Genomic DNA, 23,434 nt, shown 5'->3' on the forward strand with positions numbered 1-23,434 from the left:
CTGAAATTATCAATGGAAATGTTAATCACTGATTCTGTCTAATTTGTTCAGATTTTCATTGTATTTGAAGATAAAGGTGGATTATTTGAATTAACTGCTCAGGGGTATCATGTGGAGTAGAATTCTGTCTGTGAATTGTGACAGGAAGTTTAGTACTATTATTATCCATCATCTAAGTAAGAATCATATTGAGTAATGGTGTTGATTTTATTGAGTAATTGTGGTTGTGCATGTTTATTTCTATTATGTGAATTTCAGATTATGTGAAATTTAGGATGATTTCCAATAGAGGTCAGTCTTGCAATAACATGTCATCAACATCAACAGACAGTATAATGAATAAACATCACTAATTGTAAGATATTATTTTTGAATTATTTTTAATATTTATGATGATCCATGGTCCCATTATGATTTCTATGGTGATGGATGACTGTAGATTGTTATGCTTTCTATTGATTACAGAAGAGATTACTGGAGCCGAACACAACCCTTTTATGTACTGTAACTAACACAGTCATCACATAAGTCATTTCATTGCTCCATATTGTAACAGCATTTTACTTCAAAATTACTGAATTGTATTAAAGATCATTACATAATTTTAATTCCAAGTCTCTTTGTGACAGCAAAGAGCAGTGATGTGCATCCTTAGTTTTGGTTATTATGGGACTTGGTAGGTGAGATGAGATGAGGTGAGGTGAGATGAGATGAGATGAGATGAGGTGAGGTGAGATGAGATGATATAAGATGAGGTGAGATAAGATGAGGTGAGATGAGGTGAGGTGAGGTGAGATGAGTGAGGTGAGATGAGTGAGGTGAGATGAGTGAGGTGAGGTGAGGTGAGGTGAGGTGAGGTGAGGTGAGGTGAGGTGAGGTGAGGTGAGGTGAGGTGAGGTGAGATGAGGAGATGAGATGAGATGAGATAAGGTGAGGTGAGGTGAGGTGAGATGAGATGAGATAAAGTGAGATGAGGTGAGGTAAAGGCGGGTTAAGGTAAATTAATCTCTCTCTTTTTTTTCTTCAGCTCACTACCAGTCCTGTCTATCTGTAGCCCCGAGAGACCATCCTGATCTTGCAAGCTCACTTTCAATCTGTGGAGGGAAACAGAAAGTGAGCTCCTGAGATCAGGATGGCCTCAGGAGGCTAGTCTATCCCCACATGTAACAAGCTTGCCAGCTGGTGCGTCCATTAGCCCATAAACAAAGCAAAGGTCGACCTAATGCAATCTGACGCTTAGGAAATTGGCTCCCCCTTCTTTATGGCGCCCTAGGCATCTGCAGCATGTCAATACGAATGACCTGGAGGTAGTCTGGGCCCATTCATTGTGCATGTTAGACCCAGTCAAGGTGAGGTTGCGTCCGCCAGATGACAGTTTGGAGTAGGCGGGCTCTAGATTGTCTGGGGCCAATCACTTTGCATTTTACGTGTCTAAAGCGGGTCTAGGGCGAGTTGCATTCGCCGGATGACAGTTTTGAGTAGGTGGGCTCTATCTGAATCTGATAGTGAATGGAATTCTACTCCCCGAGGAGAGCCTAGTGGCGCGAGTCGAGGTCTATAGGAGTCAGAGGGGGACACCAGCCTCGTTGATGAGGCTGGTGGCCGTGGGGAAGAAGCTGCCTCTGTGCTGAGCGGTCGTGGTCCTGGCCTGCTTCATTCCAGCGTGAGAAAGAAGTTGTCCAGCAGGAGAGTGTGTGATGATCAGAGTCAATTGCATGTGTAATGAATGCATGAGAGTTGACAGACATAAGTTTGGACTGTTTGTGTGATAGCAGCTAAACCAATCCGCAATGTTCTGCTTGGATGCAGATCAGCCTTCCACTACATGTGCCCCCCCAGCCTCTGCCTCCCACGCACGCACGCACGCACACACACACACACACACACACACACACACACACACACACACACACACACACACACACACACACACACACACACACCACACACACACACACACACTATGCGCACACCCACGCACCAACATCTTTCCATTAAATGATAAATGGACTGCACTTATATAGCGCATTACTCTGTCTCAGGTGGCTTTTGTTGGTCGGTCTCTGGCTCAGGCCCACACTTCCGCTCAATAGGTGGCAGTAATGCACCATTAACGTTGGATGCCGACCGCATCCTAGAAGAAGAAAAAGAAGAATGAAAAGGAGAAGAGAAAGAGAAAGAAGAAGAAATATTTGCGCGAGATCCCAGAAAAGGTTGGTAGATCAAACTACCTAGTACTTATCGAATACGTGCTACCTTTTTTACCTTGTGTTAGCTACATTCCTGAATTCTGCTCAAACGGTGATGACTTAGCCCAAGTGGTGGGGGCGCTTTAGGCTATGGAGCTACGGCTACAAGGCTTGCGCAAGGTTGTTTATGGTTGGCTCGGTTAGCTATAGTCTAGTCCTACTTGCTTTTATCATTTGTGTGATTTGTTCGTCAGTGACTTTTTTGTCTGAAATGGCAAATGAAGTAGGTGGAATAAAAAAGTTGCGGATTTGCGTCTTGCTTCAGTTGCCTGCATTACCTAGGCTACTGATGTTATTTTGCATAGCGGCAACTCAGGCCTCAGGCAAGCGTTAGCTAGCCTACGGTCAAACACGGGAACGTTTCACACTAAACAATCTGTTTAAAACATTTTTGTAAATTAATTAGTAAGTTATATTTAGACCTAGAACGTAAATCCTTAAAATGTGATGAGCCAGTGCTCTGCTCCTTCTGTTGCTAGCTAAGCTAGCTAGCTAATCCTTTTTTGGTAACGCTAGCAGTTAGCTAGTGCTAACGTTAGGCCGCGCCCCCCTAATGCATAGCCTCAGATGGATTCTAATCCCTATGAAAGTAGTGCCATGCCATAACAAACAACACATTGATGACTCCGATGACCTGAAACTGTTGGATTTACAATAAGATTATTACATCTGTAAATAAAATTTAGATTAGAGTACCCTCCAGCTAGCCTCAATGTAGTGGTATATAGATTGCTGTCGTCCCTCTGGTAAAAGCTGAGATACTGGTGTCAAACCAGTCAGATGGGCATATATGATAACAGAATCATGCAGCTAACATCTGTGCACACATCTGGTAAGACAGCCTCTTAAACTTACCCTTCACTCAACCATATGTCTCTTTATTTTCAGATTGGATTTTCCTGTATAGCCCTGGCTGTTTAAGGATGGAGGGCACTGAGCAACCCTCTGATAAAAGCAACCTCTCTGCACACCTTGAAGGCTCTGGAGATGCAGGGATGAGCACCGTGAACCTGTACGCCACTCTGGGGCTCTGCCCCGAAGACGTGGACGCCCTGGCCCAGATCCCAGAGAGCGAAATAAGCGTGGAGACGTTGCCTTTTCTCATAATGCAGCTGAAGGCTAAACGAGTGCAAGAGCAGCAGAGAGAGGCATCCCCAAAAAGAGACCGGGAGAAAGAGCCTGATACTGATGCCAGAGAGAATCAGAAAGAAGACAGTCCCACTGTAGCAGAGCCCAGCAGGTCAAACAGCCATGGAGATGCAGACTACAGGAGGGTGGTGAGCTACAAGCGAGTAGACAGACCGGAGAAGATGGAGGGGAAGAGGGAGTCACGTCACACCAGGCCCTCCAGGGACAAACTGCCCGACAGCCGCCCCAGGTTTCCACGGTCCTATCAGGTGGAGGATTTCCACGGAGTTATGCCCAAGGAGTTCCCACACACGTGCTTTCTGTGCTTCTGCCAAACAAACTCCAAGACGGTACGTGATGCTACATTTCAAAACATCTGAAGTTTGACAATCGTCTTGTGAATGCCATTAAGTTCATTAATCAGTGCATTGGAGTAGGCTAAATCTTGTTTGAGGCTCGCATTTAAAATGATGTGGTAAGTTACTAGTCAAGTGGCCTCACACAATGGCAAGTTTGCTCGTGAATGTAGTTTTCTCTTTTCCCCAGACATGGGCAAGCCATCTGAAAGGAATGCGCCATGCAGAGGGGAGGCGAGAACTCATGCGCATGTGAGTGTCTCCCCACTCCTACTGTGATGATTAGATACATTTGTACCAGATCCAAACAAAACTGACCCTTACCTTGTCAAATTGTTGTAATATAAGTGTGTATGTAATATAGGTGTGAGACAAACATACTTTTTTAATATAAGTGTGAGACAAACTTACAATTTACTGCATACGTCGTGATCCTAATTGTTATAAAGTCTGCTGCTCTTACTGATCAGGTATATTCTGAAGTGTGCCTGATTTGATTCAAATCTTGTTTTTACAGGTATCCAGATTGGGAGAGACGCGAGCCCTCAAGAAAAATGTTAGTGTACTGAGTTTTTGTTTTAATCAGATGTTTTCTAAAACAAACGTATTTCATTCTAACTGAACTTGAACAATGTGCTTCTTTCCAGGCCAAGTAAAGATGAGTCCTCTCCTCCAAGGAGAGCACCTCGTCCAACGATGCCGTACAAGAGACCACGCAGCCCTGAACCAGACTCAGGTGATTCCATTCACCTTATGCCGGGCTCACACTACAGGATATTTAAAATCCTAACCAATTTCGAAATCGGGTTACATCACGCACATAAGGAGAATCTTATGTTCTGATATTCTATATATATCTGATATTCTTCTTGCACATCTCAAACAAGCACACACAGCAAGATTTGAAAATAACGGCTCATCACACACTACAGGATCTTATCGTGCCCGAGGGAGCAACGAACCACTGGTCTCGCCGTCTCACTTGTAAAGTCGGGACGTAATAATCTTAAATATCAAACATGTTTGATATTATCGGGGCGACCCCGATGGGTCTACGAGCCGATCGGGAGGTATAAGATTGGATCTGTAAACCCCTCACATTACAAGATCATCTGTGCCGATCATCGGCCCCGACCAACGTTCCAGACCAGATTTCTCCTCCGATTGTCGGGAGGGGTGAATCAGGGATAAATTGGCCCAAAAATCCTGTAGTCTGAGCCCGGCATTACCCTGCACTCTTAATTGTGATTCTGGTAAAGATGAAGCCATGTTTCAGAACACATGAACATGTATCACCTCTTCTTCCTCTTAGGAGTCTGGTACAGACAGTACAAACCCAAGGTATGTATGTGTTGCATGACTTCATTGAAGGTTCATACTGTAGCACACAATTATGTATATAGAATACAAAACTAGGGATGCACCGATGCATCAGCCGAACATCGGCATCGGCCAATGTTGGCCTTGTTGACTGCCATCGGCCCATCGGCAAATAAAATGACATTCACTGATGGTAGTGGCCGATGTTATGTCGCAACAATTATGGCTTTTTGTGTTGCAAAACGTAGCCTACCCAGCTGCAGATTCGGAGAAGATCTGTGACGTAACGCTGCAAACGCATGTGTAGTTTGCTTTCAAATTAAAGTGAAATAAAAATGCATTTCTTTGTTTCCCTGGCACAAAAGGGGGAATAAAAATTAAATAAAATAAACATTGGCATCGGCTGGATTGTTATTTTAAACATCGGTATCGGCATAAGCCCAGAATTTTCCAATCGGTGCATCCCTATACAAAACACAATGATGGCTTGAGCATGCTGAGGTTTGACGGTGTGACCCGTTCTCCTGCAGGCCGGCACCAAGGTGGTGGTGACCCGCTTCTGTCCAGGGGGACTCCTGGTTGAAGACTTGTTGGCTTTGGCAGAGCCTTACGGCACGGTGGTCAAACATCTGGTGTTATCTTACAAGGTACGTTTCCACATTGAATACGAATAACAGATTGACTCCCCAAAAGCAAAACATCCTCTAAGGCCGCATTTACACTGCCTGGTTGAAGTGACCCAATTCCGTTTTTTTTGCCTCCATCAGGTGATAGCCGGCCGGAGGCATTATGGTTTCAGGTTGTCCGTACGTCCGATGTTTGTTAATGCAATATCTCGGGAACGCATTGATGGAATTTCTTCCCCTTTGGTACAAATGTTCACTGGCACTCAAGGATGAACTGCTTAGATCGTGGGGGTCAAAGTTCAAGGTCACTGACCTCACAAAATGTGTTTTTGGCCTGATGAACACAATATCTCAAAGGCTTAACGGAAGTTGTTCATATTTGGGTAAAATGTCCAGTTGGACTCAAGGATTAACTGATTACTTTGTGGGGGTCAAAGGTCAAGGGTTACTGACCTCAGTTGGACTTTAGACAAATTAGATTAATTTGATTCGATTTTGGTATTCAAATGTCAAAGGTCAAGGTCACCGTGACATCACAAAAGGCACTTTTGAACGCTAATGCTAGCTAGCTAACGCTAATCCTAATGCTAATGCTAACTAGCTAACGATAATTCTAACACTAATGCTAGCTAGCATTAGAGTTAGCGTTAGCTAGCTAGCAATAGCGTTAGGTTAGGTTAGCAGTTAGTCAAGGTTAGGGTTAGTTAGGTTAACTGCAACTTGCATTGTTGGGCGGAGGCATTTAGCCGCTACACGGTTTTTCTAGTTTGCTCATATGTGGCACATATCCGATATGTAATACGCACGTGTAAGCAGGAAAAAATCACACAGAATCGGATATTCTCAGATCCGTTTCAGGCCTCAATCATATGTAGAAATAAATCAGATATGAATCAGACATCGGCTAATGCGACTCTAAGTGGACAGAACGGATATTCCCTGTCATTGCAATTCGCATGTCATTGAATCCTGACGTGTTCTGAGTTAGCAATGAAAAGTGGCTTGCTTATTAATCTACTTTCGTCAAATCTATTCGTTGGAAAACTTTTTTTTATTTTTTATCCATCTTAGTTTTAACAGTATAATTATGACTGAACATGTTTTGTTTGCTAGTAGGTGGTATTCATTCTGTTCACGCCAACGCGATGGGCAGCCAGGCGAAATAGCTCCAGGGGACCTGGTCCCAGGCGAGTTGAACAGCTGTCCACCCAGAGACGGGATCTCTCGTTGCGGCATGAAGTTCGCGGCTAACCCGCCGAGCTCGGGGGGCTCACAGGCTAGTGCGGAGATCTATTACCAGTAGGCTAATTATAGTGGAATTGCTGAATGACAGTTTATTATTTCATCTTCATGCCTACACAACATCAACTCATTTACATGAATAAAGTTAATTCCAGTTATTTACAAAATATCACGTCTCTGTCCAGCAAAGAGCCGGCTGGTTGTTAGGTAACCAAGGTAATGAAACCCTCGTGTACGCATGCGGGTTGTTTCAAATGTCAAACAAGTATGTACGTGTAAGCACAGGTATCTGATATGGTTCACTTTAAAAAGTACATGTAAGCAGGCAGTCAAAAAAATCGGATATGGGCAAAAAATCAGATCTAGGCATCAAGACCTGCAGTGTAAATGCGGCCTAAATAACACACACACATACTGTTTTGGCAATCAGTAATTAATCATCAATTCCCAGTTGCATGTGTTCAATTCACCAATCAATAAAAATGAGAGATACCAACCAGAATGCCAGTCTGTCTTGTTTAATGTGAGAGATACCAACCAGAATGTCAGTCTGTCTTGTTTAATGTGAGAGATACCAACCAGAATGCCAGTCTAAGTCTTGTTTAATGTGAGAGATACCAACCAGAATGCCAGTCTGTCTTTAATGTGAGCTCACAGAGAACAGTTGTCAACACGCATGGATCTAATTTCAAAAATTACACGTTTTAGCAGATATTTCTACAAGACCAACAGTATTGTTACGAGGGCTGTAAAGATTATGAATTTTGCCTAACGATTAATTGTCAGAAAAATAATTGCATAATTATAATTGTCTTTTTTTTTCTTAATGGAGAGTGATGAGGAGGACTATATAATATAAAAAAAAAATTATTTTCATAGCATACAACCATACTGGTATAGTAAAAAGAAATATAACAACCTCCAGTAAGCGTAGTTAAGCTCACACATTCTCCCCTCAGACAATCATTTTATTAACTCCGCGGGGGCACACACCCCCTGCACGCCCTATCACAAGCTTGCACGAGCTCAACATGCACACCCATGGTTGGCAGAGAGCAGGACAGACAATTGCCCCCTGGAATCAGAATTCCATTGAACTAGGGTTGCTACAATATTAACTCTGCAACAGCCTTTTATTTTTTTTTATTTGTTTAAATGCATAATCACTGTTAAAAAAACAATAGCGGTTTGACAATTCTGTAATAATTGTTACAGCCCTAATTGTTACACCCATTGTGAAGAAATGTACTCCCTCTGACAGGTGTGCGTCAGTTACTCAACTTATCAGCAGTTTGTCGCAAAAGATGCAGAGAGAAACGCTGGCCGATTGATCTTGGCCTTTTCGGCTTGCTAAATAGACAGAAGCTCTATTCTTCTTCTATTCGTCTTTATGGGCCTTCACACTTGGTTACAGTAATAGAATATGCAAGCTTGTCAGGGGAGTCCCACAATTAAAGATATGTATTAGGCTATTTTACCATAGAATGTAGGCTTGATTCATACTAGATCACACAAGAGGAGATAAAATGAGCTGTTAACAGGATGAATAGTTCCCATAACAATACACACACTCACTGTATTTGGTTTATTTCAGGGCTTCCTGGAGTTCAGCTCACACCAAGAGGCAGCGGATATGGTGAACCACTATGGCGGTAAGCCGGTTTATGTGAGGAATCACAAGGTGACCATGTACCTGTCACCTACCGTGTGCAACATCGATGTGAAGGCCCATCCGAGCCTGGCGGAGCCCCGGGCCACCAGGTTCGTCTGTTTCAACCCACTACCTCCTGGGAGGTTGGTAGAATCAGAGGTCCTCGATCTGGCCAAGATGTTCGGAGATGTGCGGCAATCAAAATTTTCGGGTGATCAGGTATGCTTAACATAATGATTAACTATATCCTTGTCATTTGTGTGGTAACAGGATCATTGAGGTCTGCAGGAAAATTGGTGGAAATCAATGTATAAAGTACTGTGCAAAAGTCTTAGGCAGCCACCAAAGAAAAAACATTTGAAAGCTATTCTGTGCAATAAGTGTTAAAAAAAAAAGAAAACATTGGAATAAACACAAATAAACATTAATACAAAAAAGAAATACAAATATCTTAAGATAAAACAACAGTAACTGTCCATGGTGCAGGTTGGCAGTCTGAAGAGAATCTGAGGCACTCTGTAAATTAAAAAATAACCTGTATTGAATCATGGACCAAAATATGAATTTGTTGTTTTTATAAGAAGTTGGTATTTTGTGTGGCCTCCCTTAGAACACAAAACTCTTTGGTACACTGCTGTTATTTTAGTAGTCCTGTGGTAAATGCTTCCCAAGCTTCTTGCAGGATTACAGATTTTATAATTAATGTTGATTTGTATTGACTAATTTTATAGTGTTTTTTATGAGCAAATAAACACTGGGGGGCGAATTCACTAAAGTGGAATTGCGGCCGTTAATTGCACCATTACATCACGCGTTAGTTGCTCCAGCTATGTGCTCCGTTGTAAAAACCTATTCACTAAAGACATTGCGCTAATAATATCCCAGCACAAACACGCCCATTCAGTGTTTGCGGCTGAGTGCAATTTGCGGCTGATACAGGAAATTACTATAAATACTGCGCATACAGCGCATTAGGCCTACAACTCGTATGCATATCATTGGACGATGGCAGACAGAAAAAGAAAGATACGATTTTCAGACAGCGAAATCCTCACGGACGAGGTTCAAAAACATGTCTCACAGCTTTCCGCTAAAAATATCACGGCTGCAGCAAAAAATCATATTTGGGGTTTAATTTCCCAATCAGTCAGTGTCATTGGTGTGTGTAAACGCGGAAGACTGCAAACAAAGGTGGAATGATTTGAAAAGACGAACAAAGGAAAAATTGTCATTTTATGTTATGCAAGATGCAGCACGCTACGATGATCTGGCATACTTTTGGGGGAGTGTATAACATTGTCCCACCGGTACGATCTAGGCATCTAAACGGCTTTTCAGGATTCAAAATGTGCACTCAATCACACCGCGCATCCTGATGTGAGCCTGGTTGCACGCCGCCTCTCCAACATTGGAAGGATTACGCACGGGAGTCATCATCCATGGCTGAAGGTGATACCTGCAGTCACCTATGATACAAAAGCAAAATATTTTCAAGACCATTTAAATAAAAAAAATATTGTGTATGTTTTTTATTTTATTTATACCTATATCGGCAGCCAGCCGTTCAATGAACAGCTATAGGGAATGCGCAGTTTCGCGTACAGCCTATTATGTGCATAGTTTTGCGCTATGTAGGCTATTATAAATAGTAAAGTATTATTCATTGGGGAGCTTGGACTCGCTGGGGACTGGTGGAGAGAGGCATAGTCTACAGAACCTCCCCAGACGCGACTTCATCCTCCAGTTGGCTGAAGAGCTGCGCGCTCTGGCGTCCAAACGGCTACCGGCGGTGCCCCGCAGTGTCCACAGAAGAATTCCCCCCCCCCCCCCCCCCCCCCCCCCCCCCCAAAAAAAAAAAAAAAAAACCTGCATGGTGAAGACGAGCTGCAGCAAGAACAGAACTGTCTACCAATGCACGAATGCACCAAAGCTGTCTGTGGCAGTTGCACTGAGAAGGTGCAGAGGATATGTGTGAAGTGTATTTGAGCTGCCGCATCAACCGCGCGTAAGAGCAGAGCGCATCAACTCGTGTATAGACTACAACTAGTAGCCTCATAGCCAATAAAACGCCTTATTGTTTTATTCATATATAAACTAGATAATTAGATAATTAGTATTTTTTTTTCATAATTATTAAACATCAAAGTTCTATGCTGCATCTGTAATCACAAGACGTGTAGGCCTATAGCCTACCGTAAAAAGCAATGCATTCTCATATATTAACTTAGATAATTATTAATTAGATAATTATGTACCTACGTTCTATGCTGCATCTGTACAGTAGGCTACTGTTTTATTTGGATCCTTGGCCAAAATGCTGTTCTTGTAGCTAGCAATCCTAAAACCGTATACTGTAAAAAACTCTGCGTTCTTAGGGTACGTCCATTGAACGGCTACTGGCCGATATAGGTATATAGTGAGCCGCGGTGGTTCTGTGTTAAATCAAAAAGTGACATTCTTCTAAATATTCTCTCACAAACAACATGCCTGGCACTGCTGCCATGATCAGCCGAAAGGCTGGCTGACACACCCCTTGCGCTTAAATACCACCACGTCTCTGAAAACGGAATGAATTTCACTTTAACTGCGTGAAGCAATTGGCGCTGATCTTTGTGAATTGGGCGGATTTTGCAATAATGTTAATTTGCATAGAAAGGGGAACATTCTCCGCCCACATTGCCTAATTTAAATATCAGCTAATAACACCGGCGCAGAGAAACGCTATGATGAAGGCAACGCAGTTACCACCGTATTTCACCCTTTGCGAGGGCTTTGTGAATAGCAAAGGTTATTTTTGACTTATTTGCACAGGTTTTGCGTCAGGAAAAGCTGCGCAATCCTTTAGTGAATTCGCCCCTTAGTGTCCAGAGGAATAGCTCTAAACAATTTTCTTAGGGGGCCTAAGACATTTGCACAGTGCTGTAGGTGTAGGATTAAAAAACTAAAATTAAAATCATACAGCACAATGTTTCATAAAGGACAAATGTAGTGTGCACTGTGAAGTGGAGCATAGTAGCTTTCTTAGAGATTTTCCCATTTGCCTCGACAGGTTCTGATTGAGATGGTCGGCCTGAATGATGCCAAAATCATGGTGAAGTACTACCACTCCAACCCGCTGAAGATCGGGGGGAAGAGTGTCAGAGTCAGCTTCTCCTTCTCACCCAGAAGGAACAGGTAAGTGACTGTCCTTTCAGGGGAAAGGTGCTCTGACCAATTTTCCTGTGGGACACATCCTAGTGTCCAGGGAGTTTACTTCGGTGGTTTTTGCCTTGTAGAGAAAGTCCTGAATCCAGCACATCCAGAAGGGCAGACTCCAGCAAAAGCCACAGCAGCAGGCATAAAAGCGAGGAGGCCACCAAGACCTCCTCAAATATAGAGAAGAGCAGCGCAGACGAGCAGCCTGCTGAGAACACAGTGGAAGAAGAAGAGAGTCAGCAAAGTGCCTCGGAGAACCGAGAGGAGGAGGACTTGGACTCTGAAAACAAAGAACTGGAGGAGGAAGAGGGGATCATGGTGGAAGATGAGCAGAGTTTGTTAGATGATGTTGATCTAGAGACTGGTGCTGATGTTGATGCTGAAAAACCCGCGGGTTCTCCTGTTGCTGATGTTAAAGACGAAACAGAACTGGGAAGCGCTGAACTGTCGGCAGAGAAGAAATTGGTGGATTCTGTTCAAAAGGCTGCCGATGATCCAGCTCTTTGTGATCCTGAACTAAAGGCTGCAGACGATCCATCTGTTTGTGATCCTGATCAAAAGGCTGCAGACAATCCGTCTGCTTGTGATCCCGACGCCTCAATGGAAGACACGATGGAGCAGGAGAGCTTTCATGAAGATGATGTAAGGCATCCTTGTAATTCATATATTGTGACCTGAATCAACAAACCAAGTCTTATTGTGCCCCAGAATTGAAAATAAGTATATATCCAAGTAACCAAGTTGTGGATACCCGACCATTGACCACCCTAAGCATGTGTTTTTCAACTCTGAGCTTGGTTGAAGGTCTTGGAGCATTTAGTTTGGTCGAGACCCTCCACTGATCAGTTGGAACGCCTAAAGCTAATACAAACCATAGTACCACTGAAATCTGGCTTAGGTTTCAGTGGTAATCACCACTTTCTGTTGAGGCCCTATCATCGTCATCACATACAGTCAAGATGTCGATCGTTGGTGCCTGTGATCTGTGCCGGCATGGATTTCAGCCACATTGGTCGTAGAGGTGTTTGCTGGATAGCATAGAAAGGATTTGCTGTTAATTATTAATAATCATTTAGTATTTGCTGGCAATTCAAATAAGACTTTCTAAAGATGCTGACTCTTGAAATTATACACATGTATAATTTGAATAAGGCAGAAATGCTTTTTTGTCAAATATTTTCTTGTATAAATAAAGATGAATAAAAATAGTCATATAGAAGCAAGACAGTATGATACTGGTCATAAGAGTTGGTGTAAACTATTAACTAGGCTAGTACTTTACATCCACATTAACATCCATATTAACTAGGCTAGTACTTAACATCCACATTTCACTCCCTAGCTTTGAGGTATACGAGACTTGGGAGCAGAAGAATCCATTCATACTTTCCTCTCACTTTTTCTGTTTGTTCTTCCGTTGGTCAACAGGAGCACATGGACGACATGGACTTCCCTGAGAACATGCATGATTTTGTTACATTGGATGAACTTGATGACAAGGCTGAGGAGGAGGATGCGTGCATGGGTGAGGAAGGAGTGATATAAAATACATTCACCTCATTTCCATCACAGACTAAACGTGTGAATTAATCGGTAGTGCAATATTTGATCTTCTGTCGTTTTAATTTCAGATTCAGCTGAGACACAGGTGAGTGTTAATCCAAATGGTTCCTGATCAGTTTTAGGGGTTACTTGAGTCAACTAGTGGACTGTAATACTTTTTTCATTAGAGGTTAGATTCATTAGAGGTTGCTCTGTTTTTAATTTTATTAGATTTTTGGTTGTTGCTCAGTAAGATGTTGTCATTTACAGGATGGGAAGGTGGTTGTCATTAAGCCCCTCAGAAGAGCCTACCAGCCTAGAGTAATGCAAGCAGCACTCTACAAGCTGGCAGAGCCTTTTGGGAAGGTTGTGCACCACATCATATCCTACTACAGACAGGAGGTGGGTTCATGATTATATCATTTGTATATCACCTATAGTATGTTTTTGATTGGTAGAATATCGTTTTGCAAACAGTTTAAAGGGTGACAGTTTGATTTTACTCTAGAACATGTTGATTCTCACTGGGTCAGTTACAACTGGTTATGCATCCGTTTTACCCACCCACAAAGCTTTTATGGTCCAGATTGTGTGTTCAGTGTTTTTGGCTCTCCGAGCATCTACGCCCTCTCAGCCTGTTTTGTGGTTCCTGCGTCCAGCGCGGTAAGGAAAGAAGAGAGGAGGGAGGATGAACAGCGTTGTACGCTTGTGGAGGCTGTACTGTGTGTTTTCGGAGGTGGGCGGAGCCTCTGCAGGCCCTCAGTACAGCCAGTAATTGCGCTGTATCTCCACATGTACAGGATTTAACCAACGACAAGCTTAAAGGTCCTCACACTGGTTTGATGGGAGGAGCACATCTACCAAAATGCTGTTTTTTTATTTATTTTATTTTATTTTTTTATAAAGAACTTTAATACGTTGAACATTTTCTACTCTAGACTGGAGCTGCTTGGTCAGGGCCAAGGGCTATGGGTTTTGTGCAACACATTTTTTGGCTTTAAAATCTCAGTATTATCTAAGATGGATTTTCACACACTGGTCTCTAATTTCCCTATGATGGATCAAACAGCTTTTGCAAGACAGTTCACTTTTTCCTCTATCTCATTGATGGATGTTTGAGGAAAATATTCCAAGGTTTTGTAATGTGACATGTGAGGCACATTAGTAATCAACAAAGGTTTTTGTCACCGTACTCTGGCTGGAAAAGTACGGTTTGAGCTCCATGTTGGGCGCAGTGAAGTATTTAATAGTATATGATACTGTATAAACAAGATTTAGTTTTTGATTTTTCATCTTCAAGTTCATTCCATCTCCAGCTTTTTCTGGGTGCGTTGTCATTTGAACAGCACTATCAGTGTTGCCTGCTGTCCCCAATATAGTTGTTTATGTCTAAGAAAGAAAAAAATGCTGCTGTCAACTGATTTTTATTTATAAAAAATACAATACAGATCTGTATTTATAATTGTATTTTGTACAATAATGGTGAAAGCTCATTCTCTTGATTTCTTGTGTTCTTGCTTTTTCTTTGGATAACAAGTTTCTCCTGCTGAATTTCAGGCCCGGCTAGAGCTGGAGAGTTCAGAGAAAGCTCATGAGATGGTGAAAGCCCTCAGAGACAACAGGAAATCACAGCTTTTTGGGAAATACGTCAGTGTAACCATGAGCCATAGAGTGAAGTATTTGGAGGTGAGTTTAATAGTTGTTATTGGATTACGGATGTTACCGTTAACAGTTAACCAATAATAAAACAAACTAGAAATAGTGTTGTGAGTCAGACGGCGGAGGCCTACAAGACTCTGACCCCTGAGCTTCTAGGTCTTTCTACAAAAAAAAATTCATTTTGAATTGAATGCAGGCTACTCAATACAGTAATTTTATAATGTTATGGTCAATATCAATCATGCCTTGTTGAGTGTAGCCTAGGCTGTAATAGTGACTTTATGCTGTTGACTCCTAATCGTTTGCTGTGATAAACCTATTTTGGATCATGTAATTTCAGTAAACCTACCTTGATCACAATTTCATGTTGTCCCTACAGATGCCTAGTGGGAGATCCATCTTCATAGGCATGCTTCCCTACCAGAAGTACTCAGACCTCTCTCTGCTGCGGCTTGCCCTGCCTTTCGGGAAAATCACCGGCTATAATCTGAATTGGCGTAATAGGACGGTATGAGAAAAAAGAGGCCCATTATGTTTGAGGTTGACTGCTTATAATTGTATAATTATCATTTTGTAACAATAAAAACAACATTTTTCTGGTGCTTTGTCTCTCCTCCAGTGCTACATCCAGATGGAGACGGTGGAAGCAGCTCAGAGGATGCTGAGGAAGTATGAGTGGCACCGGCCCAGGTTCCACGGCTCCGTGCTGAAGATCTCCGCGTGCCAGAAGGGGGACTCACTGATCACATGGTGAACCCTCTTTAGAGCGGCAACAGACCCTTAAAGTGCCGCACATTACAATGTTGAATTTACCGTTCCATTAGGTCGTTAGCTTGTTAACATTGTTTTATTTGTTCTGCTATTAATGTCAGTTGATTGGAAGGAATGTAGTCCATTTCATGCTCTTGTTTTTTTTTCATTGTATTTACTATTTTCTTCTAATCAACCAAGCCAATCATGAATAATGAAATGTATCCGGTAATTCTTTACTATGAATAAAGTTTGGCCTATTCTTCTGCCCTGTCTGCTCAGGTATCCTCCAGGCAAGCTGGAGCGGTGGCTGGCCCTGAAGAACAGCAGAGCCCAACATGACCATGAGGAGATGAACGGCCAGTCAGCTAAAAGCCCCTCCGCACACAGGGTTCCCCCGGGGGAGGTGAGAACACATTCTTTATCTTTACCTTTCTTTAATAATAATTAATAATAATAATCGTTAATCTTTAATATTTTTTTTCCCTGACTGTTAAGGGATGTGGTATAATGTTGAAAACTATAATCGGGTTGCCCTTCTGGTTGATACTAGTAAATAAGGGCTTTATTTAGCTCAAAAAGAGTGCATTATTATAATTTGTTTTATGTTAGTAGTTTTATCATTCATTTAAAACATACTGTCTTGATGTGCCTTGCTAGCCTGCCATGTGTTCTGAAGAATGCAGTTGGTTTTGTGTTGGTCTCTGCATCTCAGACTTGGTCGAGTGGAGGAGTGATGCATAGATAATCAATAATCAGTGTGTGAGATGATCATGATGGATGTTCCCGTGGACAGGATGGTGTGCTGCCTGACCGTGAGGGGGTCTGTGGAGACCCTGACGCTGACCAGGCCAGTGCTGCAGCCGCGGACCCCGAGGGCGAGGACAAGAAGCCGGAGGAACCTCTGGGTCCCTACAACCCTGATAACCCCGTGGGTAAGAAACCACTCTCACTACAGAACCTCTGGGTCCCTACAACCCTGATGACCCTGGCTGTTTTTGCTGTATTAAATGTCTGACTGTACCTATACTATGTATTGACATGGCTATGGTAAAAAGACTAAAGAGTGTAGGCCCAGTGTTGTATTAGTTTGTAAACTTAATCAAAATGTATTTTTCTTTTACTCTTAATTTACAGGACTACACTATTTGGTTCAGAGGACTGGGTTGTTCTGCAGGCTGTGCAACATCTTCTACACCAATGAAAAAACGGCCAAATCTGTCCACTGCAGCAGTGAGGAGCATTACGAGAACGTGAAGGTGATTTTCTCTTCTTTTATTATTTCCTCTCTTAACGGGCGATAGAGAACTACATCTGTGTCTAACGGATTCTGATTCTCTCTCTGACTGCTTACAATTCAAACATCTTCATTTAGACTGAGGTTGCAGCAGCGTTTTTCTTACTGGGTGGTATGGCACTCGGAAAATATCTTAGTGGTTGAACTAGAAGGCAGTTAGACATTCCCAACATTACTCAGTTTTGATCTTAAAACGATAATTCATGGTAATACTTTTGTCTGTTAAAGCTAGCACCAACTCTACTTGTGTGTGTGTGTGTGTATATATATATATATATATATATATATTATTTTTGAGGCTGTCAATCAATGGAAAGTGTATCGATGTAAATCGATGTAAAAAATGTAAAGGGAATTTTTGAACTAGGGCCTCATTTTTGTCCTACCCACAATGTTGTTGATTGATGGAGAACATTTTCTGTGGATTCCATGCTGTCTCTCGTTCGGGCATCACAGCCTGCTAATGCTAGCACAAGAATCAAATCAAAGCAAACTCACTTACACACTGTAAACAAGTAAAGATTGCCAGATAAATTTAACTCATCAAAATCTCTTTCAAACTTGGCCATTCCAACTTGCAAACAAAACAACAACTTGTGTTGACAGTAGGGGTGTAACAATATATCGTGCCACAATATATCGCGATACAGAAACGTCACAATATGTATTGTCAAGGTGAAAACAATATTGTGATATGTTTATTGTATATCAGTGAACGCTGGCTACACAACGCTGGTAACAAACACGTCTTTTGTCTCTAGGCCTATCCATGATATTACAACAGTTAAGTGTATTGGAGTAGAAATGTGGAGAAATGCACTATTGGTGTGAACACCAGCGCTACTGCAACGCTTCACACCTGCCCTTAGTGTATCGTATTGTTATCGTAAACCCAATATCGTGTATTATGTCATATCGTGAGATTAGTGTATCGTTACACCCCTAGTGGACTCCACTCTTCTGTTTGTTGTTATTGGGTTGTTTTGAAGACAATAGATCAGGGCGGAGGGTATATTTTCAGTCAGGTGTGTTATTTAGCTTGTACGTTACTTAGCAGGATTAGACAAAAACTACCAGAGCGATTTTCACGAAACTCGGTGGAGGGTTTAGCTTCGGCCAATTTAGAACCCATTAAATTTGGGAGAGGATCAGAATCACTGGGCGGATACACAAATTAAAAGAATACAAAATTTGGCGATACTTACACAATCTTCCTTTACTTCATCCTCAGTTCTTTTGCCAGGTTTGCTGCCCGGTGGCCGAGCGGTTAAGGCTTTGCAGTAGTGATCTGTAGGCCCAGGTTCACATCCTGATGATGATGTTTTCCTTTAGAGAACGTTGGCTCGATCGTCACACTGAGAAAAATCTGCTTTAGAAATCAACTTAGATGTCAATTTTATTTATTTGCCCCCTCAGGATGTGCATCGCATGAGAAAATGACAACAGATGATATTTATTTCTAGCTTTGCGAGATTTTATCATACACGCATAAAAAACATTGATGGAATCCTTATAATTGCGACTTTACGGGTTGAGCACAGTCAAATTTTGTGGTTTTTAAAAGTAGCTTAACACAAAAGTCAGCTTGCATAACCTTGCATATTACTGTAAGACCCCCAGTAATGTGCAGTCTCCTTTCTGTTGACATTCTAATAGGGGCAAATTGACCTGGATTGATAGGGCGCTTTCTCTGTGGACGTCCATTCACATTCTAAACAGGTGACGGGGCGCGAGATGGCCATGGGTGAACTGACGATTTGAACTTAACATGCACAGGTAGTCCGCGAGAATAGGGCTAAAGCCTGTAGAGTTATTTTCGGTTTCACGTTCAAGTATAGGCCTACACTCATGGTTATTGGTCACTACAGAATGACTGTTGCTCTTAACAAAATTAGCCTGCACATAGCAGTAAAAAATATAAAGGCAATTCACGAGTCATTCACAACAGTTTTTGATAAGTTATTTTATTTCTGTCTTCTGCATGGCTCTGAGTGTGTTTGAGTCACAGCCAGGAAGACGGGCTGTTATTGTCCTTTGTCCAAGATGAAAGGTTTGAAAGATCACGGGGTGTGGTGTGGGTAATGAATATTCTGATTGCCTACTAATTAGCCTGCTAAATTTTGGAACCGTTGTGACTAAACCGTTCTTTGGCTATTTAGATCTAAGATATTCAGAATAATTTTGTACATCATTACATAACCAAGACTTTGATGGAACAACTTTCATATTGTCAATCGCTGTGGCGAGAACTTCTGAGAAAAATTATGATATTCGTGGAACCAATGAGAAGACTCTTGGATTTTATGTGCGGAAGATGATTGGCCTGTGCAGATAGTGGACTGTGTGGGGAGACCGATTTGGCCTCTGATTGGTCACTGACCGCAGCTTTCCACTTTTCTCCTACATTCGTGTGAGCTGTTGACAGTTGGCACATAGTGTGATTAAGGCTACTTGGACTTTCTTCCACGTTAACTCTCTTCTCGGACTTGTCTAGCTACAGTTTTCTTCTTTTCTGGGCAGGATGAGCTTTTCATTTAGTCCCGACTATACACTCCCAATTAAATTTGTTCAAATGCAGCTGGATTTGAAAGGTAGGCGCTGGCTCTGCCCTTATGCCCATGTTTGGTAGCGTTTTACTCCAGACCAATGCTATGCTAACACGAATGTGATGAAGACCGCATGACGGTGAGAGGAGGCAGGGCTATGTGGGCACTCCAGCTGTGTGTGTGTGTGTGTGTTTGTGTCAGCTGGCCGGCAGACAGAGGAGAGGGAGAAAGCTCAGAGATAGTGTGGAAAATGAGAACTGAAACCGTCTCAAATGGAACATAGAGACCCAACAAATCAGATTTTTTTTTAATGGCACCAATGCGACCCCTTCGAATTTTATATTGCATTAGCAAAAAAAGGATCACAAAATGCAACCAATTTGGTTGCAGTTTTAAACCCTGCATATACAGTATAGGTGCTGCTGCTACCTCACAGACAGAAGGATATTGCTGAAAAATAAAGTCACTGAACTTTCCACCAATCGATTATTTGTACGGACGGGTGTCACTTGAACCGTCAAGATGCAAGATCACAAAAGGTCTCGCTAGCACAAGATCACCTTTCTTCCTTCAAAATGATCCTCAGTGCTGGCTGATGAGAAACTCAATTGTAAAGCGCAATTCAAAATGTGTGCGAATAGTAACTGGCAGTGCCATATGGACATTCTTGTTGCACTGATTTCCGACAAAACGGTAGTGACTGCCGTGACTAAAACAACAGAGCAGGTTTAACTCCAGCCCAGAGTGCTTGTATTTGACCCATTTGTTTGAGGAAAAATTATAATTCTATGCTAGCTATAGGGAAAATCATGCGATTAATTTGTTTTGTAAAGTTAATTATACATATAACTGTTTAGAGGCTACGATTTCATCTCCCTTCGTGAGATCTTTGAAGACATGGTAGCGCCAGTGGTGCATGCCCCCGGACCTTCCTAGGGGGGTCACATTGTCACCCTTTTCACCCCTGATTAGTTTGCACCCCTGTAGTGTTGCTGTAGCTAACATTAGCCTTTATCTTGCTGACAACAACGTTACTTCTCTACAGCTACTGTGACAGACAGGTCTGCTGGTGGAACATACAAATCAGTAGGCCTACTAAAACGGTATGGCTAGCTAAAATTAGCCGAATTAAGAAACTTTGCTGCTTGGTCGCAACAATACAGTAAAAATGAGATACGATACAAACATGGTGAAACAAAAACCAGTGAGGCACAGTAAAATGGGGTAGATTAAAATAAGATAGAAAGAAAAAAATGAAGAGAATACTAGATGAAAAAGGCATGTCTTGAGATTGCGTTTAAAAGTGTGTAGAGATTGTGGTTCCCTCAGCTCCTCTGTAGCCCAAACAGCCCAAATGTGCTTCCCTCAGCTCCTCTGTAGCCCAAACAGCCCAGATGTGGTTCCCGAGGCAGGAGCTGTTTTCTGTCTCATTCCCCCCTAGTGGTCGTGTGCGCTGCACTCCACCCGGCACCAATATCGTCATAGCGCTCAACCCGCTTATGTAGCCTAGATTTACCAGAATATACGAAACAAAGTTGTAAAATGATCTCTAGCTAGCTACATAAGGTAGCTAGCTTCATGTCCCGCCTCAATCTCATAATGAACCGAAAATCATTTTATTTCACTGCCAGTCAGAAAATGTCCGCTAGCCATGATGCAAATTTTCGCTCTATTCTACTCCGTTCGCTTATGCTAACAATGTTAGCGATCACAAACAGACGTTCAGGTTCAGGTAGGCTACAGAAGAGGAACGCACAGAACAGCCACGGCGGCCATATAATGGAAGAGGGGACGCAACAATGTCATGGCAAGCGCATGTTGAACAGGTATACATCTTAAAGCTAAATCGTATCTACAGTCAGATGAATAGATGGTTGTTCAACACTGTTGTAAGAATTTATTCAGTTATGGGTGTATTCGTTTTGGTTTGTGATATTACATAAAATGTGTTTCGGTTTGTGGTGTACTTCGGAGGTCATGATTTGAATGGTGAATTTTAACGGATTCAGTCGATTTGAACTCGTCAACGCTGTAAATGAGGGAGACCTCAGTGCCTTTATTTATACCTCAGAGTATAAATAAAGGTTTGAAATGATTTATCCACCCCTGGTATTCTGAGTAATGCTTTCCATACATGTGCAGCTCCGCATAGTGAACTGTACGGGTTACGGATTTGTAATCACTGATATTTGATAGATTGATAGAGAGAATGTGCACACAGGCACTTTGCACTAGTATACACAATGCAGGATAAAAAAACAAAAACTGCTGTACAAGTGGAGTTGATGCTAACTTTAACCAATGGACACGTATTGTCTTGAATTATCGTTTTAAGGTCAAAACTGAGGAATGTTGGGAATGCCCTACCTTCAAGTTCTTCTTCACTAAGAAAATATTTTGTTCAAAGTGCTGCTTCACATCCACTGCATAGCACCCAGGGCAAAGGTCAATAGCTCATTACCTTTTGAAATGTTCCCCTTTTACAGAGAAAGATGGAGGAAGAGAAGCAGCCTTCAGATGATTGAGAGGACTCTGTCCTTGTGTGAGCTTCACAGAGGAAGACCGGCCGTTCTAACATCAGTTTTTAATATTCCTTTATGCTACTGATGACATAATTTTGCCCTACCTGGAGAATGGATGTGATGCAACCTTCTAATCATTAGTTAGAGTAGTTTTCTGTGTGATTATGAATAGTATACTGTATGAATGTTGTGGCCTATTTGTTCATTATCATAGACATTATCAAATAAAATGTCTTGTTTCAAGGATTGTCACCATAGGTGTTGCATTTGTTATGTTTTAAACGGCTGGCATCAACTCTGATCTGCGGACCAATCAGCTTCTGGCTAGCTGCCAGTAAGCCTCGGTGGCCTTTGGACAGATTTAGTATTGTATACAAGAATTGCTGGGTTGTGTATGTCTAATATTATTATTATTTTTATTATAATTATTATATATTTGTTTATAATGTTATGTCGTGTGTGGATGGATGGTGAACTGTAATTCAAGATTGGCTGAGTCATGTGCACCATGTTGGCTGAGGCTGAAACAAGAACATGGCGTTATAAGCCTGAGAGCGCAGAGCCATCTGGTGCTGGGCTGTGACCAGAGCTGGCGGCCGGGTCTCCTCCAGGCTAGCAGCAAGGAGCACAGCCAAGCACTGGCCTGAACCAGTCAAAATACTCCAGACATGAAAATGTGTGGAGGAGTACATGCTTTCAAATGATCATGTTAAATCTAGGATTACCTAGAAGGAGAAGAGAAGGAAACATGCTGGGAGTGTAATATAACCTCCTAGATTCACACTGGGACGTGGGGGTCCTCATGATCTAGCACTGAGGATCGTTGTGAAGAGGGTATTGTGTTCTGAGTGATGCTGAGACCTTTTGTGATAAATTTAAGTACCTGTCCTTACAAATGATCACTTGAAGGTGGAAAGGTCAGTCACTTTATTTTTCACCAGTATCATTGTTCACATCTATTCCATGGTACATTTTACACAATGTGATTCACACGTCTGTCCATTAGGCTATATAGATAAAGTGAAAAAAATAAATATATATTTCTGACATTAAATACAAATTGAATACCATTTTCTGTTACTGAATATTGAACATAAAAACACATGCAGCAAAATTAGTAATGTGACAAAAATCCCATAATGTATTGCATTCACATTCCACAGTGAGGTAACAAATAAAAATAATCGATGCTGTCAGGAACTAACTTAACTTACTATAAGGCTAGTGGATTACAATAACGCATCAAAACAACAACCAAAATAATGTGTTCTAGAACAATGGCAGATTTCCATGCTGTCCATGTCACACCTGTGTTGACTGAGGCACACACGCCCACTCTGACAAAAATGAC

General features: G+C 42.0%; 1 protein-coding gene across 1 annotated transcript; it reads left to right on the plus strand.

Moving 5' to 3' along the window:
- The first annotated feature begins 2,173 nt into the window (after nucleotides 1–2,173).
- LOC311319047 (uncharacterized protein) lies at nucleotides 2,174–23,085 on the plus strand. The gene is made up of 20 exons (XM_084450493.1): nucleotides 2,174–2,213; nucleotides 3,138–3,727; nucleotides 3,924–3,985; nucleotides 4,251–4,289; nucleotides 4,381–4,469; nucleotides 5,046–5,074; nucleotides 5,584–5,700; nucleotides 8,516–8,791; nucleotides 11,622–11,746; nucleotides 11,848–12,409; nucleotides 13,196–13,292; nucleotides 13,399–13,415; nucleotides 13,580–13,711; nucleotides 14,867–14,995; nucleotides 15,348–15,476; nucleotides 15,588–15,718; nucleotides 16,001–16,124; nucleotides 16,515–16,653; nucleotides 16,856–16,977; nucleotides 22,048–23,085. The coding sequence occupies exons 2-20, from the start codon at nucleotides 3,173–3,175 to the stop codon at nucleotides 22,084–22,086; spliced, it is 2,913 nt and encodes a 970-aa protein (XP_084306619.1). The 5' UTR covers nucleotides 2,174–2,213; nucleotides 3,138–3,172; the 3' UTR covers nucleotides 22,087–23,085.
- Nucleotides 23,086–23,434: the final 349 nt, after the last annotated feature.

This window comes from Borostomias antarcticus, assembly GCF_949987555.1.
Source record: "Borostomias antarcticus genome assembly, chromosome: 15".
In the NCBI taxonomy this organism is placed as follows: domain Eukaryota; kingdom Metazoa; phylum Chordata; class Actinopteri; order Stomiiformes; family Stomiidae; genus Borostomias; species Borostomias antarcticus.

Bases quoted from the DNA above. Each gene is read 5' to 3' on its own strand.
- LOC311319047 (XM_084450493.1), top strand. From the start codon at position 3,173: ATGGAGGGCACTGAGCAACCCTCTGATAAAAGCAACCTCTCTGCACAC. The intron at 3,728-3,923 runs GTACGTGATGCT...TCTTTTCCCCAG, and splicing joins GCCAAACAAACTCCAAGACG to ACATGGGCAAGCCATCTGAA. The intron at 4,470-5,045 runs GTGATTCCATTC...TCTTCCTCTTAG, and splicing joins CAGCCCTGAACCAGACTCAG to GAGTCTGGTACAGACAGTAC.